At 52.0% G+C, this 20,364-nt stretch overlaps 1 protein-coding gene across 1 annotated transcript in view; it reads left to right on the forward strand.

The window, feature by feature from the left end:
• Positions 1-20,364, forward strand: part of LOC131207179 (cadherin-99C) — a 147,900-nt gene that overhangs the window by 89,581 nt on the left and 37,955 nt on the right. Inside the window, exons 6-7 of the mRNA XM_058199791.1 lie at positions 12,022-12,207; positions 15,369-15,434. Coding sequence (XP_058055774.1) covers positions 12,022-12,207; positions 15,369-15,434 — 252 coding nt within the window. The remainder of the gene's footprint in view (positions 1-12,021; positions 12,208-15,368; positions 15,435-20,364) is intronic.

The following is a 20,364-nucleotide window of genomic DNA, read 5'->3' on the forward strand; positions in this document are numbered from 1 at the left end:
TTTTTGCTGCTCCCTGCGCTTCTGTAGGGCTAGTTAAGCGATCGACAGGAATGTGATAAAATTGCATCCCTCGCTGCGGATGGCCACGCCAACCGCCCGAGCGATGTTCACTGCCCTCTAGACACACACGCATGCAGACACATACACAGACACACATACACAGACTGCTCATCGGTAGGGACTCCCTACCATGGACGAACACGAACCGGGCGTCGGACAGTGCGGATGATTATCGGGGCGGGAAATTAACATAGAAATGATTATGTCAAGCCCGAAACATGGCCAAATTTCGTATCGGAAAAGGGTGTTTATTATTCCGGACAACCAGCGTGGCCCACCCGAAGACCACCTTGTGCGCCCGTGTGGGTTTCCGTGGGCGAGGATCAACCGGTTGATTAGGTTGGCCAGATTCCTGCTTTTCCCTGGGCCGTATCTTGAGCCTCCCTGTGAGGTGGTCCCGGATCGCCACTTAACGACGGTGTTTATTTTGACCGCGCGGTTTGGGAGCCTTCGACAATCTAACCTAAGGCCACGCGAGTCGCGGACACGCAACGATGCCTCACGGAGATGACGAAAATAACACACAAACTGTGCAAAAGATTATTATTTCGACATGAAGGCCTGATGGGTTGCCCGTGCGTCCGGCAGCCCGCGATGATGGAGACGATGATGATGATGATTATGATCGTGTTCATAAAATTTGATGAGAATACTCGTTAATTATATTGTTGAAATCGAACACATCACCGTGTGGCGTGGCGCAGATAGTAGTACCCAAGGGGTCCCGGTTTTTGCACCCAGGACCCAGCGCATTCGGAGCCTCAAAATTAGCCGGCAGCGGGAGCGGGAAGCCCCCGGCCCCTTCCAAAGCACACGATGATAATGGTAGCAAAGTGTAATAATCCATTCGCCATTAAAACGTCTGCACCGTCGTCGCCGTGCTCGAAAAGTGGTACTTTAATAAATCACTTCCATCACGGCCCAGAACCTGGCGAAGTCAAATTATTGTGATTCGCGGACAGGACCATCGCGGCCCAGGTAATGAAGAAACGCTTAACGATGTGTGATACCAATTTCCTCCCCGTGGCCTTGCTCGATAAACTTTAATTTTATCTCACGGTCAAACCACTCCAGGCCCGCCTAATCGAGTGACGGCGAGTTGACGACGGGACAAACACAAAACTTCCAATTTCAATCACTCATCGATTGACGCCACCGTGGCTGGCGGCCACTTCGGAAACTTCGTGGAAGTCATTTTTGGGCGGTTGCAAAAAGTGGCCCGAAATAAACCTGTCAAAAGTCTAAACGGTTCCGTGACACGTCCGGTACACGTATTCACGGTCACTCTCGGACCGTTCGGACATGGACCGTGGACATGGACACCGACGCAGTGTAAACAATGAAACGGATCACTCAGCGGGCAGCGTAGTGGGTCCAATTGAATTATTCTGTAAACAAATCGGTGGAGCCACAAGAGGACCACAGAAATGATTGGTTTGTTTGTTGTAATAACGGAACGCTACGATCCGAACCGATCGCTCCGATCGTTTACCGATCGTTCAAGCGGCTGCACCGGATCCGGTCGATTGACAGGACGTTGGCAGTGGCGCGTGCATTTGGCGGGGCTCAGGCAGCAAATTTGTGGCAAATTTTGTCATCGCTCGGCCTCGAGCTCAGTTTCGAGCTCACGAGCACGGTGGCGATGGCAATTTTCTCACGACCGCTTTGCCCATCAAACCACCGAAAGTTTGATCTCGGCCAACCTCCGATGCTGGCTTGCCGAACGGGCTAATATTATTAATTCAAATTATCTGCTCCTAATTGATCGCGCCCCGCACCGCAACCTGATGCTGTGGCCGCGATGTCTTATGCAACGCCAGCGCCGATGAGTGAGCCTCTCGCCATCGCAGAGTCGCCAAAGCCGAAACCTCAAGGTTCTTCGGGCGGGCATCTTTGGCGGGTTGGTGAGCACACACAGCGAAAAGAAAGGAAAAAAAAACGGGCAAACCTCAAACGTTCCATGTGCACAGAACTGCGCGCTGCCAATTTGGCGCGCATATTGAGCAGCTCTCATCGCCCGCTCGGCTGCGCGTAAAACCGCAATTATGATTCGTAATCATTTTTTGACCATCTTAATTCGTACCCCACCCGGTACCCGGTGGTGCAAGGCTACCATTTTTTTTTCTTTCTTTTCGTGGTCGGCGAGTGAACGTGAACGGCGAATAATGAAAGGATGGCAGCAGCAACACACACTCGTATGATGCGCCAGTTCCATCTTGGGTTGCCCGCCAGAAAAAAAACACACATAAAAACGGAGATAAAAATCCAGAGTCCCAGAAAACCTTGCACCCTGAAAAGCGGCTTCCCTTCGGGAGGTGCAATCACCGGCAACACCTTCATGCAACGCTCGAACTCGAACATTTGAATATGCGACGGGTTGGGGACGGGTCGTAAAGCGGCCGCTTCCGAGAAACCGAGCCGTGCGAATCGAATCCGATTCCATCAATCCCAACGCCGGGGTGAAACCGGGAGCGACGACGACAGAACCGATACCACCATTTGCCACGTTGGACCCAGGATCTGGATCCGCTCCCGGCTATGGGAGCCGACGGAGCACGGAATTCGGTTGCTGGCGCAACACGAACAACGTAATTTGGGTCCGTGTTTTTCTTGCCCGTTTTCCGTTTCGGTACTCCGGTTTAGGGTTTGTTTCTCCTGCATCTCCGCCGGCTGCCGCCAGCTCATCAGCTCGAAGACATTCAAATTTGCACCCACGGAGTTTGGGAAGAGTGCGCCATCCGAAGTGCCTTCCCAAATTATGCCCGATCGGTCGGTTGATTACGCGTCGGCACGGCTCTGTCCGTGCCGATTGATTGCTATTTGTTTTCGGGGGCCTTCGCTGGACAGCTTTGTTAGCATAAAGCCGCGTTCGGCGCACGGCGAAAAACGGCAGCGAAAACCGTTTGCCAATTTGCAGCTTTCTGTTGCTGGGAATTTGTGCATTTTATGGGAATGTTTTAACGATCGATTTTTTACACCCGTGTCGGTCCTTTTCCTCGACCCTCGCTACGGGAGCCCCCGCGGCCGGGCTTATTGATTGTGATAAACCACCAACACTTTTGCGCTTCATCAAGACATTGCTATGATTTAACAATTTAAATGATTTTTAAGACATGGATTGGATTGGATTGGTTTGATTGGAAAAAAGCACGTGAAATTTTGATACTTTGAATAAGCTTAATTGAATCAATTACTGTTTATTTATTGTAACTGCTTTCTCAGAATGTGTTACGTGATAGGGAATCATTTTTTTGTAAAAGTAACTGCTACTACATTAAACTTGATTGTTTTAACAATATTTTCTTTCTTCATAGAAGCGAGCTTATTAACAAAACACAGGGCTCTTCACGAGTCAATTACTCGTAAAATCTTGAACAACTGGCTGTTACGACATATCTGATATGATAGGATTTGAATCCATTCTTGTCACCCAATCAATGTTGCTTGTAATATGCCTTTAGGCTAGATTTTATATTCAATTTATAGAGTTTCAATTTAATAAACATCGAATAATTGGTTTTATAGTATTCATTTAACCTTCCAGTCCCGTTAAGGTGTTTGCTAAGTGCTTGGCACTGGCACCTGGGCACCATTAACTCTGCCGTTGAATGTAAATTGCCCAGCCCGGGAACCAGCAACTGAACCACCATTCTCTGAACTATTTTATGTTCAACTGTTGAGACTGCTCATAAAACGGCAAACTTCATTTCATGCCACCTACAGCAAAACGTGGATAATCAGCCCAGATCAACTGCGGTGCGTAGAGCGACTCGTTCCGGAATCTTTGCAACCGTTTGATCGTGACCGCCATCCGTTTGCTTGTGGGTGCCTAGTTCTTACTTTAGCGTACTACGAATTATTGTTCCCAAAGTCCCACCCTAATGTGACTTAAACGCTCACCCTATTAGTATCACCGTCGCAACCGGTGCGCTTTCGTAGGACCGTGGAGAATTTGGGTTGATCGACAACTAATTGTGGCTATGCCCTTTGGGATGCCCGTCCATAGTTGGACGTTGGACGGGTGCTCACGCACGCAATGGTTGGGTGACAATTTTCAGCCGCCGCGTAATGAAGCCATCGAACGACACCATAAACCGTGACACCGTCGTAAAGCTTGCGCCTCGCCCTTTAACGGCTCCGGCCCCAGGCCCGTCTCCCCGGAGCCAGGCAACGAACGTGGCTCGTGATTCGCAAATTGGCGACCACGGATCGTGCGCGGTCCCGAAGGACACCGTACCGGGGCCCGGTACGCATTAACGCACCGTGACATTTAGCAATGTTTCACTCGGCCAGCGAGGTCAGGCCAAATAAAAAGTGTGGCGAACTACGGCGGTTACGCCAAGATCTGAACTGAAACAAAAGTCTCGCGTTCCCATAAAACGCGACAACGAACTGACGAAAGTTGGCGGAACCGATTTCGTCCAGTGCAGTAAGTAAAATGTTAATGAAATCGAATAAGGGGATCAAAAGCAACGGCCACGGGGTACGGCAATTAACCTGATCATCGCCATATCGGGCGTGGTGCTGACGCTGACCCGAGTCCGGCCGAAGGAAGTTCGGACTCACGGCTCGCGACAGCACCACGACCGCTGACAGTTGGCACGTTTCGAGTGGCGACATAAAAAATGGCCCATTAAACGGTGTGTCAGTACATCCGAGGGTGCATGTTCGCGTTCACGGGGACGGGGACCGGGGGCCGAGTTCTAAATCATGACACGATTTCCGCCCGAGTCCACCCGGACCCTTAATGGATTGTCGTTGTTCGGTAGAGTTCTTGTTATTTAAGGCCTTACCCGAACGGCAGTATTGTCCGCTGTCAACACCGGTAGCGCCTATTTTCGGAGCCAGTGGCAGTGGCGTTTCGGAGGCCACGACGACGCTCGGTCCTTCACAGATGGACGTGCTTTCGCTTCCACCACCGTTCCGTTAGTTTCGCGAAGCCAAGCCCAAAAAACAACCTGCAACGGGCAAGGAACCTCGGTCCAATCTGGGCCGCGGCTTCCAGGGCCCGGTTCCTGCATCGAAGTGGATGGATGATAAAAAAGAAGGTGGCCCGCGAGATAACGAGTGCCGGAGTGGGCGATGATGTGGGGCCTGCTGAACGGCATTACAATTTTTACACGATTCGCCGCCGTTCATCCTCCGACGTGTCGGCCGCCGATCCGGCCCTGCTAATGGACCCGGGCGTCCTATCCCTCGATCCTCTATCGTGGCAGCCCGGGTCCAGGATTGCGCAAACATCCGCTATCCGCGTGACCAGGAACTGCAACCGACACCAGCCGGCTGCATGACCGGTTTTTCGGCTGCTGCTGCTGCTGCTGCTGCTGGGTCACGGAACGGGCCGCTAACGGGTTGCTGGGTTGCTCGGGATGGATCTCACGGATTGGCGGTGGCGGAACGGACGGCGGAATACCTGCCAAGAACATGCCAGCTTGCCAGCTCGTCGACTCCCCGGCCAGAACGCTGGCCAACGATGCGGAAGTGGCTCCGACCGGGAGCGGAGTGAACATAACAATTTCATCTGACCACAATTGTGATGTCGCGTTTTGTGATTCGTTTCCAGCGATTTTCGTGCCCCGGCGGGCGACGGCCGGCCCGGACCCCGGGGCCGAGATCTAAGAATTTCCACTTTTTCCGCCTCGGCCTCGCCAGGAGGCATTGAAAACGGGTTTCAAATTGATTTTCAATAGCATCTTTGGAGTGCCCTCCCGCGGGGCGGGGGGCGTTAGAAGAACTGTGGCGAGCCGCCAGCAACCGAAACGGAATCCGGGTTCCGGGTTTCTTCTTCGCGAGCCCACGCCTAGATCCGTAGGGGGGGGAGAGCTACTCTGTAACGCCGCCGGCCCTGAACAGTGGTCGGCCAGGGAGTGGCCATTTAACAAATCTCAAACACTTCATCGGCTGGCAGCAATCATTTTTGAAGGTTACACCCAGATTTGCGGTTACGCACACCGTGGGTAGAGCAACAAAAGCTCGCCAATCTTAGTTCGTTCCGGGCAACGAGTCAAAAGTGGATCACCTGAAAATAGTCGACCATCGGAATGAGGAAATGGAAATTTTTGTTACTGTTTTTGGCCGAGGATTGGATGGGAACTTAAAACTTTGTTTCAATTAGACAATAATATTTACGTTGGGGCAAGTCCCATTGGGTCTTGAATTTCCGAAAAGAATAAGCGATTAACATCTATTCAAACAGTTGAAAATAATCCATAAATGTATGAAAGATAATGATGATCAGTTGAGATATCATTAGCAAATTAAGTTCGAAATCGTAAAGCTAAATTCGACAGTTGATAAGAGTTCAGTTGAGATCAAACAGTTGGTGCTTTAAACAATTATTATATAACTACTTACAAGCAAAAAAATCAAGTAGGCATTGACAAGAATATAAGCAATGCTGATCATTCGACTTATCGATTTCGTTTCTTGATCAGCCTTTACATTCAATGAGTTCGTGCTCCATTACTCTACGAAAGATTGAACTAAAACGTAAACACGAAAGCGCCTTAAAAACCTTGCAGAACAAGCAAAACTACTGGCAATTCAACGATAGCTTATCGATAACAATCGCTTAGTACTCGTCATTCATTCCACTCCCGAACCAATAAGAGAATGCTCGCTAACCACTGATCATTGCCATACTGTCCTCATCCTCGAGTGTTCCACCTTCGTGCACACTCCACTTCAGGTTGGATCAGGTTTGTTGATCCGTTCGGATTGTAAACCACTGGCCACCGCAGCCTATGGTTTGGTTCATTCTTTACGAAACCCTCCCATAACTCAAGCTGCGGACTGCGGATCAAGATCATAGTTTGATCGAATGTGAAGCAGAAAAAAAAAACAGTACACCCAGGAAGCTACCCTCACACATGACAAAAAAGAACCTAAACTTCCTTTCGAAAAGCACGGTTCAGATTGAGGGCCTGAAGCCCGGCGAGAGATAGTCACCACTGCCGGGGGGGTAGATTAGCAATTACGCAAAGCGATTTGCGGCTTGCCCGATTTGCTTGACATATGAGTTTGCGGTTCAACTTCGTTCCGGCTCGTTTTTGGCCCGCTGGCAGCCCGGTCGTCCAGCCGACTTCACAATGACCACGGTGGGTTTCGAAAGAGGCTGGAGCAGAGTGAAGCGAAAATCGACCGTGAAATGTCAAAACAGATTAACGGTAGCAGCATTGCGGACCATTAGTACCGAGGTCCTCCGAGTGGGAGTGGAACCGAGAGAGGGGAGTTCATAAACGGACCCACCCGACTCGGTGCCGTAGATTAGATGATACTGGGTACGGGCACGGGTGCCTTAATGATTACAGGACGTGTAACAAACGGAGGCAGGTTGGATCGGACACACCGCACGCATTCCAAGGGCCCCCCTCGTCGGTCATCTCGAACACTCCACAGCACCGTTACATCTGCTTTCCTGCTTCTTATTTAAAACGGTTTGCAGTACACGAAAAGGGGCGCACTCACGATGCGCCGCTCACTGACATACATAAGTCACTGGCGCGAGCGCGCGCCTGAAGTGGCCTACAAATTGCGGTGATTTATGCTCCACCAACCGGGGAGGGGGCCCGTCCCCCGGTGAACTTGAACTCGTTTCGTGCGCACAGCGAGCGGCCCGGCCTCACGTATCCTGCTGGGTCACCTGGGTCTGCTCTGCGCAGGTTCGCGCGGGCGATCAGAATCTCCAGCGCTAATCATCGGCCGGGACATACAAGATGCGAGTCGGTGTGGGGCCGGTGTGAGTTTGGTCACAAGGAGCGAACGAGTGAAACTCCTGTCAAACAAATTGCACATCGTGCCGATATCCCGTCCCGTCAGCTGGCAGCGATCAATCGCTGCATATCGGCCCACCCGCTAAACGATCGTTTTTGTGCCAGTCGAGCAACGCGGAGAGAGAGAGAAAGACGTTGATCATGAAAAATTGCCACCCTCGCTCATAACCAGAACGCCCAGAAGGGAGTGGACTGGCTGACTGACTGACTGACTGACTGAGAGTGATCAACATTGTTGCAGCTCTGAGCGACCTGAATGCGCTGCCGTTCTGTTTTTTTTTTCGACCTGTGCGCCGTAAAACAGCGAATTAAGATCATATTTCTCGCACTGCCTCCTGATGGCTGGGTCCCGTGGTCGATCGTGGCCGTGGTTTTGGTTCCACCAGTTGCTCTTTGTGGCCTCGCCGTCGTCGTCGTCGACGATTGACGGCGAAAGGGGGTAGATAAAATGTTGGATTAGCTCGCAGGAACGGGTGGCCAGGGCAGAGACTAATCAGCCGAGATGAGGTGAGCAATGTAGGCGAACGACGCGGCCACGGGGTAATCTAACACTTAAGGCACGCAAGCAGAAAGCCGCACAAATGTAGGCCAGCCCGGGAGGGAGGATCCAATTACAGAGCCGCGCGAGTGCAGAAATTAGTGCACCCGCGATAAATATAATCACCCAGCCAACCCCAGACTGATGGCGACTAATTTCTTGGGGACCAAATCGGAGATCTCGAAGTCCTTTCCTTTAGACGCTGCAAAGAAAGCCGTCCAATCCGATTCTTGGTCGGACGACCGTTACCATTACGCCACACCATAGATGGAGCCACCGGTCAAGGCGGGACTCTCTGCCCCGTGGCCTAGCCGGGAAACAATGCTCGGAATGGCCATTTCTGGAGCCCACTTAATTGATCGCAAAAGGCGTGTTCCCGCACCTTTTGTCACTGAGCTGGGCTTGACAAATTGCCAAACGCGGGATGCCATCGACGCTGCTCACGGCGGTGTGATTCACAGCCCCCCTCCGAGATGGCCGCGCCCGATAAGCGCGCCCATAGAACCCCGGTGCGTGCGTGGACTCGCCACCATTCTTGGACTCGGTCCTTAATTGGACGCACACATTCTCGAGCCGAGCGAGCGAGCCTGTTGTCCCCAGGCAGCTAGTCCTGGGCTAGCGTGTAGTGAAGAATGTTAATCAACAAAACCGACGCAGGTTGCTCCAGTTCCAAGCTGCTGCTGCTGCTGCCGTTAGCTGTTTTGATTGATCGAGATTCGATATCCCGGCAGTGGGCCGCCATCTTGCAAACAGACACCACCACGATCGTATGCGTGACAGCGGAGAAACTCGCGAGGATCCACTGGATGCAAAACACGTCCCACCAACTCTGGGCAACTGGGTCTTTCTGGGTCAGCGGCGCCACCGGTCCGTTACTTTCCGACACCTACCCAGACGGAACCCGGGGAACCTTGGGGAACCCTGGGGAACAGGCAAACCGTGGAGAGTGATCATAAATAATTCATTTCAGCAACCAACCGGGCCGGGGTGCCGATTAGAAGACTCCAAAACCGCGACCACGCCGAGCCGAGCCGAGCCGAGCTTCCACGCTCGCGCTTTCGGCAGGTGACTTATGGAACCCCTAACCCAGGTTTTCCAGGAGGCGGGCAGATAAATCTTCCCAGCCGCCTCCGCAAGGGGCGTGTTCTGGACCGTCCTGGACTTGAACCTGGAGATCGTGTAACGGCCCTGGCCGGAGTCAGGGTGGGCCATAAAGCCACATCCAGACACGATCCCGCCGGGTGGCCGGATTGGGGGCCGTGTCAAACGGCGACAAGCCACGATCCGCGGTTCCACCGTCGTCCCGGGGTCGTGCGCTCGTGAGGTGCGGTCCTTGTTTTAGGCAAATGCCTCCCGGGAACACAAGTGGAGCCGGATCCCAGCCGAGGTTACCGATCCGAGAGTTGCAGGACCGAAAGCCCTGCCCTGCCGGAAGACAAATGCTTTCATTAGAACCTGCTAATCCACCGGTCACACCGGATTCCCGCCTCCCAGGCCGCGCTGGATTAATAAAGCAATAAAACCATTAACCCCTCCTCGATTTGAGGGCTGGCCTGCAATTCTTGGGCGACCCTTAGGCAGTTCGCCGACTGACGAAGGTGACGACAGAGTCGCGGGAAGAATGGACCGAACACTGAACCACGGCAGCGGTGGTGGTGTCCAGTCTCGAGTCAAGCGTAGTATGTAGATGTTCAAAGCGGCTCCCCCTCCCGCCTCAGGCCCCTCAGGACAGGCTCCTGCCTTCTCCGGGACGATAGTGCTAATTTTAAGGTTATTTATTGCCCGCACTTAAGCGGCCCGCGCCCGCTGTGGCCGCCGGCGGACCTGAAGGCGCTGTTGCGCGCAAAAGGTTGCGTGTCCCGTGCGCAAAGTTTTGAATGTCGGTCGGCTGCTCACACATGGGCAGGAGGTTGATCCTCGCTGTGCCGAGGATCGGTTGCTGCCGTTGGTGGTGTCCGGACGAATAACGGACACTCGTAGCTGGGCGGGCGGACGACACTCTGCATGGTGGTGCGGCAAGCACACGGGCGCGGACTTCCATGTAGTCCACACCGCCAACTCCTGGGCCGCTGGTCGTATCACAATATAAATGAGCGAGAATTACAGGTCATGCGCTGGATGCGATTTTTCAATTACCAACCACCGGGCCTGACCTGACCTTTCGCGTCAGCTGTGTGTGGCGGTGAGCATAAATAACATAACACGCGCGGCGCGCGGTGCAGGTACCGTACACACGGACGATCGGAAGTGAAAGTCCGCGCCTGCATCGATCGGACCGCTCCACGCTGCTGCCGAGTTTATCTCCGATAACCTCACTTATGACAATTTACGATAATGGGAAGAGAGCCGGAGAGAGAAGGAAGAACTAGGCTCCTTGCCAGCTCCCTGGAGGTGCCCCCCAATTCCCAGGTCCAGCGGCCGAAATGGAGGAGGACACAAAGTGAGCGGGCCGCAACATTAGAGGGTTTGACGGTGTAGTCAAAGGATGGCCTAAAGATCCACACACCCCGAGTTCTGCCGACCTCCGGACAACAATTCATTAGAGTGTCGGGAAAACGGGAAAAAGCACTTTTGACAGCAATTAACCCGTTCCGTTGGCTCTCCTCGGCTTCGGAGTCCCGCACGTCCCGCGCCCAATTAATCTTCGTCACATTTCGCAAGCGACGCCTCGACGCTCGACCTGGTGTCAAGCGTGAGTCAGAACCTCGGGCTTCGTGGTCCGGGATCAGTTTCGGTACCAGCCGCTTTCTCACGCTTCAGCCTCGCTTTTCGCCGGCAGCGAAAAGTCGCTTAATCTAATCTTCTGCGCCGCGTGATGATCGTTCTGGAGCGCGTTCTGGATAGGTGCCCCATCTCACGCTTCACGCTCGGTCCCTGGTCCCCGGATCAAACGAAGATCGTTCTCTAGATCCCCGCTCGCCCAGGGATCCCCGAGCGACGGACAGGTCACGTAGCCTACCGGACGTCCAAAATTCACGAATCCGGAAACCGTTCGCTACTCCCCGCCGCGATGCGCTGCTTGCAGTGATTGATCACCCGGCATTGGGCGCCACGGAACACGGTGTGTCACCGCGCACCGTGTGTCACGAGAATCGAATGATCCGCCAGGCCCAACCCCGAGAACCTCCCAGCCCGGGTTCTTGGAAACGGCAAAAATGTTTGCATAAGCCCTGCGGGAGAAATTATGGTACGTGATTAATTGTGCCGACCCGGGGCAAAGGGTTGGGTCGTGGTGAATGCAGAACAGCATAACGAGCCGGAGGGAGCCACTGACGGACTGACCGGACCGGAGCGAAGTCCGTCGACCGCCGATGATGATGAGCCGCGTGAGCGTATCGCTCCCGTGGCGCATGTGCAGCCTGGTTCCATGCACGAACTGCATGCACCCGCGACGACATGCAATTTATTTCTGCCACCTTCAACCTCGTCACTCGCGACGGACGACCTCCGCGGGGGACCCCTCAGAAGAAAACGTTCTGTTCGCCTATTTGCCCCATTACTATTATTATTACTCATCCTACCGCCGGCGAAACTCCCGGCCACGGAGCATGATTTATGATGTTGGTTTTGATTCCACCACATTTTTTTTCTTCTCTCTCTCTCTCTCTCTCTCTCTCTCTCTCTCTCTCTCTCTCTGTTTCACCTGAACAGTCGACCCCCGTCGGGACGACGATCTTCCGCAGCATACAGGCCACCGACAAGGATGCCGGTGTCAACGGACTGATCGAGTACTTCATCGTCGAGGGCTCGCAAAACATTTCGGACATCTCACCGAACACTCTCACGGCCGCGGACGGCCACGGTGTGTTTGCGATCGCCTACCCGCACCAGGGACAGGTAAGTTTCGTTTTTTTTTTGTAGTGGTAGTTTTAATATTCCGAGCATTTGTTGAAAAACACAACATTTGTTTCACCATACAGTTTCTGTTTTCTATAAATTCAACAACACTATTTTTTTATTTTGATGAAAGCTGATTGAAGTGGTCAACTTTGAATGCCCTAGCAAAACTAAGCATCTTACTGTTAAATAGAAAATGTCTGGAAACATGTAAAGGTAAAAGGACATAATTTGAAATTTGTTGAAAAATGGTTTATTACGATATTTCGAGTTATGTTTTCTAACTGCAGTGCTGGTCCACTTTTGAGAACTTCTTTGGTTATAGCCTATCCGCTACATGTAGCAAGATGTTTTTCGTGTTATCCTAGCACTTCTTTGAGTACTTCCCTGAACTCAATGAACTCTAAGAGACAATTTGTTTAAATACAAAACAATTACATTGTTCATGTTAGTGGTCACACTATTTGGTGACAGTTTATAATGAAAAACTACATGAAAGTGGGACTCACTGTTGTGTAAGTGATCTGCTAATGCTATATAATGCTGAAGTGCATTGAGAACACTATAGAGCAATGTTGATCATTTTAACGAATTTTAAACTGAAAAGAGGAGTAAATTTATTAAAAAAGTGATATTGGCCGAAAAGTCGTACCTCTATGCACTTGCAGTTGCTTATAGTAGACTAGGTTGCCTTGCTCCCACCAGGCGACAGAGCATTGATAGTAATAAACACTTGACCGTAGCCTTCAGCGTACCCCCGAAAACGAATACAAACCTAAATTTCACCTTTTTCGATAACCCATAGAACATTGTCTTGCAGGAGTGCCCTACAGTAATTTTAGGGTTTTACGTACTGTTCGAACCACCCTTGCGTTAGTATTTTCGAAAAGTCGCGACTCCTACATGGCGTGCGAGCGAGTCCCAGAGAAAAAAGGGGACGCTACCGAAGGGACCGAAGGGGAAGAAAGGTGCTTTTGAATTACAAAAACGTGAGGCACTGGAAGCGAGCAAAAGGAGAAATGGTAATATCAAGAGGCAGAGGCAGCCAGTGATCGTCAGTTGATCGTCAGTCACACTCTATCTTGATCATGGTCGGGTGACATGCCCTGCGCGTGATCCGACGACGACGACGACGATGTTGTTTATGATACCTACCGTGCACAGCCTACAGCCTACCGACTGAGCCCCCCCTGTGACAGTCTGAGAGTCTGACAGGCCACCGCCGACGGTGTCAGAAGTGTGTCGACGCTGGAAGTGCCGACGCTGAATTCCTGTCACGTTACAGTCCCATTCGTTTGCTTCATATTTCGTTTTTACGGACCTCTCAAAATCGCAACCGAATCTCAGCCGTCGAGGTGCCGTGGAAGGTGCCGAAGCTGAGGACCCCGCGTGCCGGACGCTTCGCGCGAGGGCGTGCGAATGGAATGGAAAATGGCAACGCAAACACGGAGATCACGGAAAAACAAACCATAAAAAACCATGAGGCATTTCCATTGAGCCGAGGCGCGTGCAACGTGAGAGGGTTTGCCGCGAAACTGACGTGTGTATGTGTGGCAGTTCCCTCTCCCAGGGACCCTCGAGAGCCGCGCAGAATGTGGCTTCCAAGTGGGAAGGTTGGTTGGCGTTTGGCGTAGTCAGGAATTCGGTTGCACAACACCCAGGCGGGCGCTAATGCACATGCACCGCCAAAAATTTATTGGCCTCACCGTCCCCCGACCAATTCACTCAGCTCCGAAGGACTACCGACCCGCAGAAATCAGGTCGAACCTCCAAACACGCCAAATACAGGTCACCCTGATCTTCGGCGCAGGTTCCATAGGGCAGCAGGTGGCGGAAAGCGAACCACTAATCTCCCCCTCGTGTGTAGGAGTCCCCCTCGTGCCCCCTCACCACCATCCCATCGCTGGTTTGGAACCTGATCACCACCCCCACCCGGATCGCTTTGTGGCCGAGGAACAGCGACCCACAGCAAGTGGCTCGCTGGGTGGGGGTTGCGCCAAGAATTCCGGTCGTGTTTATGTAAGCCGCGAAACAACAATCCATCCCGTTAGCCTCTGCCCATAGGCCGCTGTTGCTATCCCTCTCTCTCTCTCTCTCTCTTCGGCCCCTCTCTCACAGTCTCTGGCTGTCATATTTTATCGCCAATTTCCATCCAGCGAAAGGAGACCCCGGAGATTAAGATAACCTCTCGGTGTAGGATTCGAGCAGAATGGCGAAAGAAAAAATATTTCTAATTCGAGCAGTTCAGAGGGCAATCTAAGCGTGCGGCTCCGACGCAGTCTCGAGAAGTGCTTATCTTTCCCTATCTGATCGCAGTAAGCGGTGTCGCTTGGATGCAATCGAGTCGAAGGATGAAGGTTGCTGCAGGAAGTGTCTATGTGCCAACAAGTGCAAACAAGTTTGGCCACAAGTGTTTACACACTTTGTTGCTGACAGGCGCGTAGTATAATATCTAAATCATCTCGTTCTCGTACCGGGGAATAGTTTATTCCGTGATCCCCAGGCCCAGGTGTAACGTGCATTCCGTGGCCGGCAGCCGTCTTAAGAGCACCCAGCACACCATTAGCCGAATGATGCAACGTCGGATGGGAGTGTTAAAATATCACTCGAACTCGAAGGCAGGTCAGTTCTGTTATGTTGCCTCGTTCCGTGCGCCATCTTCGACGGCACTGCTGGCACACAAAGCGAATGAAACCATCAACCGAACGACGACGCCACTCCTCATCGGTATTCTGGCCGGCCGGTGCGCGGCCGGAGTGCAATCTGCATTACGAGGCACATTTTTCAACACACAAATGATGCAGCAAAGCATCAATCATTCGGTTTCGCTTTTTTTGCCTTCGTTTCTTGTCTGCTTCTTGTCACTGGAATGCCATCAAATCATGCGCTTTTGAGCGGCCTGGTGCTCCTGCGAGCGTTCGTTAGTCCTGCTTCAGAACCCTCGGGCGCATAACAATGCGGCGTTAAGCCTTAGAGCAGCATACGGCGATCAGCAGCCGATCAGCATCATCATCGCAAAGGGAGGGATTATTTTCACTCACCCGCCACGGCGCGGTGTCCTTTCTCACTGTAGTCCGCCTTTCATTCGCCCGCTTTATCCTTGTAATCCCGCGTGCTCATGTCGTAATTTTTGTTTTATGTGTTCTCTCCCACCCATTTAGGTCACCGTCGTCAAAACGCTGGACTACGAGCGGACGCAGCGCTACTATCTGACGATCGTCGCATCGGTAAGTACACAATTTATGCACCTTAAACCCGAGTCGAGTGTTTTGCCATTGATGCAGCTCATATTACGGGCCGTAGCAACAATGCCACGATGGGCCATTTATTGGCCCATAAAGTGTCGCACACCCGTCTGTGAAATCCGTTTCATTGGGCTCGTTATTTGGCAACCTGAAACGTCGTCAGTCAGTTTTGGTTTGTTGCATACACGGCGAAGGACAAAATGGCTCACCGGTGGCCTGATTTTTTTGCCCAACATAGTTTGTTTGTTGACTTCGAAAAACATAAACCTTCGTCAGAGCAATCACAGTAGCAAATGCTTCCTGTTGACGATGAACAGACATTGAATTTAAAATTAGAGAAACAGAAAACAATAGTGAGAGCCTCACCATCCATCAGTGCAATCTCGAAGATGCGATTACATCGAAACTTAAACCTTTATTTACACGCTGAAGGTAGACGTCGGCAAAACACATAATTCATTTAGAACACCACACACTTCACGAGTTGGGACCTTAAAAATAATTCTTCGGCTTCTTCGGACTCTCGTATCTCGACCATTCGTTTTGAATCGTTATCGACCACCTTACTTCTTACGACTTCGGCGACCACCAAACCAATCGCCATTCGGGATTTCACATCGCCGATCGCACTTCGCATCTTGAGTGCAATAAAACGCACATCGCCTTTGGCGCTCCCGCCGGCGGTTTTGGCAGAAACCCTTAAACCCAAGTGTTGCCGACTGCGCGCGTAATGATGGACCGCCTTCGCAACGCCAGACACTTCAACAACCCATACAGGTTTCGGGCCCGTATTGGGATTTGCTGCAACGACCGTTGCTGCTTCTCCCAGCTTCGATAATGTTTCTTCCGATTTTCTGGTTTCTCACGAACGCTTGAGAACCGACAGTTTTGTGTTAATCCACCGCTCCCAGCCACCATCGGGGCCGTAGAGTGGCGGACCACGCATAAAGCGGCGGCCAAAAATATTCAAATTTATTACTTTCGCTGCGCTTCACGGACGGAGTTCGGAATTATCTTTTGGGCTTCTCGTAGTTTTCGGCAACACCATTCGGCTTCTACGCAAAGAAGCAATTGAAATTCGGGCTCGTTACGGTTTGTTTAAGATGTCTCTGCATGACCGAGCCTATTAAGGGCTTCCATTTTCGGAACGCGAACACGATTAGGTTGTGGTACCGAAGGGGAAACATTCTCACACGTGGCCCGGGGCTCCCGATTGTGGGTCAGTCCCCGAAGGAGCCAACGGAACGGAACGGTACATGCGTAAGATTGCCGCCCATCCACGGGGCACGGCAACGAACTATTCGACCCACTATTCGGCCTCTCCGGAATGCGTTCGGCGGTCCGTTCTGGGCAACATTCTTGATCACCGTGGGTACACGTGACTACCAAGCAACCGCCGCTGGTCAGCGGCAGCAGCAACATTATTCGCCAAATGTCGGCAATGTTTGGTGCTTAATAAATCAAACTCCACCAAAAGGTCCACCCGCCATGCGGAGCGACCCCTCAATCCCCCCGGCGGTACGCCCCGTGGAAGCGAAGGTTGTGAGGGAATGGGAATAAAAAAAAACACGGCTAACCGATTCTCCCAATCACCTAGCCTAGCAAACCCGCAAGACCCTTCGGTGGCCTTTTATGGAGAACTATTTGCCATCGAACCGACCGGCGATGGAGCGGATTTTTCGGGCGGCGCCCTTCCGTTCAGCTCGGCTGGGGGAGTGTGATCGTATCGCTTTCAAATATCAAATTCTCGCCGCAATCCGCCCAATCTGTAAGTGGCCCCGAGCACGGTCCAGGCGAGGGCGACTTTTCCAGAGGACGTTCTAGCGCCGATCGCAGGACCGATCGCTAGCCTAGAAGCAGACTCACTGCCGCTCAACATGTGACTGCCGCCCTCACGTGCTCCTGAGCATTCTTTCCGCTCGGCGCCTGTCCCGCGCTTGATTTATTGCGGATCGTCCGTCTCGGCTGCTGATACCATAGTTCCGCGGTTTCGGCTCAACATGAAGCATACTTTCTTGCCCCCGATCAACGGGGGTCCGTTCTAAGCGTGTGGAGGATGGAAGTAGAATGTGCGCCCATCGTGCGACACTTAACCTTCCGTGGCCGGAATGTGCTTTATCGGGTTGCCCGTGTTCCACTTCGTTTGTTTAGGTCCGACTGCCGACCAACAACATGAACACACGCCAGCTGGGCGCATACGTGACCGTGTCACTCAATACAGAGAGAGGGAGAGAGGGAGAGAGGGAGAGAGAGCGGGGGATGAAACACACACCTTCGAAGACAAACGACATCATGCCGGGTCGCGGGTTCGTGAAATTGGCGTAAAATTTGTTCGCAAACATTATTTACTGCGCCACTGCGCCGAGACCGGCGCACGTCTCGTGCGGTTCCGACGTCGTGGGCCCCGGGTGCTAGAAAAGATATTTAATAAATTTCCCGAACGGCCACAACTGGAGCAACGTGTGTGCGCGGGAGATGTGCGAAGCTCTCGATCGGTTGCATAGGAACGTCGAGCGCTCCAAATCGTGGCGATTAAAACCCGTTCCCTGGGCGCTGGACGCTGGATTTTCTGCACGAAACCAAATTAATGGCGTTGTTTGCGCTAAATGGTAGCAATAAATTAGTGCACAGATTTCCGCCGAGCCAAGCCGAACGGGGTGCCGATCCGAGGGACACTGCGTTGCCGGGCCGGACCCAACGGGTTGCACACACTTGTCAAAAGAGTGGTGGAATTAGTTCCTTGATTAATAAATTTGATTCGGCGTTTGACAGCAGGGACTGCCCGCTAGACGCAGAACGAACGAGTGAGAGAGAGAGAGAGAGAGAAGTCCTTCTCCTAAACTCAACACATTCCGCGTGTGTGCCGAGGACCGGGTGGAGTAACAACCTGTCCGAAACCGTGGCCGGAACGAGCACTGGGACGGGGCTGGGTGTTGCAAACAAAATCTTTCTATTAACCCTGAGCCGGACACAGCCCGGGACCTTTATTAACACATCGGTCAATAAGTCATGAAACTTGCGAACATAAATTCACGTTAAATTCACAGTCATATTTTTTCTTGAATTAAGCTAACCTACAAGGGATCGCTGCCAACATTTCAAGTAAAGTTCAACTAAAGAAGAAACACGAACGGTGCTAATGTTGACTCTGACTCCATCTCTGAACGCTCTCTGCTCTGGCTCAGATACCGACTAACATGAAACAAGTTCACGAAATAGAAAAATGAACAACCTTGAAAGGTTACGCCAAAAGATAGATAACTTCTTGAAGATTTTAAAAAGTTATTCCAAATTTGACTGTGGCGGTTACGCACAGTTGATCTATACGGTAGCGTGTCTTGGGTCACTCGAACCAGAGGTTGCATAATTTGGGTCTCAACGGAGTTATTGGCCAACGTATTCTGAGGTCCAAAGTGAATCATTCTGTAAGGTCGATTACGAAGGATCGATAAAACCATCAAAAGGAGCACTCAATTCCCGAACAAGACGCGTTGAACTATGTGGTTTCTAAAACCCCAATTTTTTTTGCAGTGCAAGCCACGGGATCTATTGTCCGATGTATTAAAAAATCGCCATTGCGAGGCGTTTTAATCACGCCACTTTGCATTCTCCATTCTCCCCCGAAGCCAAACATCCAGCTTCGAAGCGGGATCCGAAAACCGATCTACGCCATAAATTTGTCAGCGTACGGAAATAATGCTGGCATTTAACACCCGTCGCAGATAACTCACTTAGACCAGGCCGGGCCGTGCCGTTCCCGACCCAGCGGATTAAGCGTGTGGTCCGTCGTTTCGGGTTGCAGTTTTTCGATTCTTAATTTTTTAATACCTTCCCATCCCGCATCCCGCGGCGACCGAACCGTCGTCCGCGTCCGGGGACTTCTGCGAAATCTGGGATCCTTTTTTAAGGCCGATAATTTCATCCACCTGACAGTCGTTGCCGACCATTACGTGTGAGGCAGTGGGTGAGTGAGTGAGTACGCTGCGCTTCATTGTTCCCTTCAACCCTGTATATGTTCTCTCTCTCTCTCGCGCGCGCGCACACATTGTCCACGATCGTTTCGAATGAGCGTCTCGAAATTGATGACCGATTAAAAATTATTAATTGATACCGGATCGAAATAATTCTGTGGCCGTGGCCCGGGGGATTCCGCGGGCTCTACCAATTGGAAACATTTAAATCCACCATAAAATGCGGCAATCCGTTTTGGGAGATTTAAGTCCGCACGTCAGCCGTAGCCCCGTGTATCCGTGTGTGCATTATCTCGCTTATTGCACTGGTTCCCATCCGTAACAGTGGTATTTTACGGGACCCGAGCGTTCGCGAGCGGAAACGGTCGCGGTGCACGGCGGCAGGAAAGCGGAAACGTGCCAAGTCCAACCGTGCAGGATTTATTACCGTACGCCAGAACCAACTGCCGCCACGGCACCAGCATCCGGTGGTGGTAGCCGCGAAAGAGAAAGGAGGGAACACAAACGATGGCGATGGTGGCCACGAAAAGCTTTGAGCCGGGCGTTCGAACCGAGCAGAAGTATTTTAAAATTAAAGCAAACATGCGCTTACGCTGTGCCGACGTTTCGAGTGTACAGATTTATTTATTTTCTGCCCCGACCAGGCGGCACCCGGGGATCGCAGCAGGGATCGCCGCCAGTGACCAACACCGCCGTCGGTGACGCACCTGCAACGCGGTCAGAACGCGGATAGGTAGGTTGAAATTGGCATCGATTCGCGCGTGGGCGCTCGTACTCTGCTCTGCCCCGCAGGAGGCCCCGCTTGACAGACGGTGTTTGTGTTGCTGTTGACACGATTACTAATCGATTGTGGTGGGTCCTTTTGGGACCACAATCCGGGTCGCTAACCGGGTCACAACCCCCGTTGGCCGCGCATGAATCATTCCGGCGCCGTCACACTT

The sequence above is a fragment of the Anopheles bellator genome, chromosome 2, assembly GCF_943735745.2.
Source record: "Anopheles bellator chromosome 2, idAnoBellAS_SP24_06.2, whole genome shotgun sequence".
NCBI lineage: Eukaryota > Metazoa > Arthropoda > Insecta > Diptera > Culicidae > Anopheles > Anopheles bellator.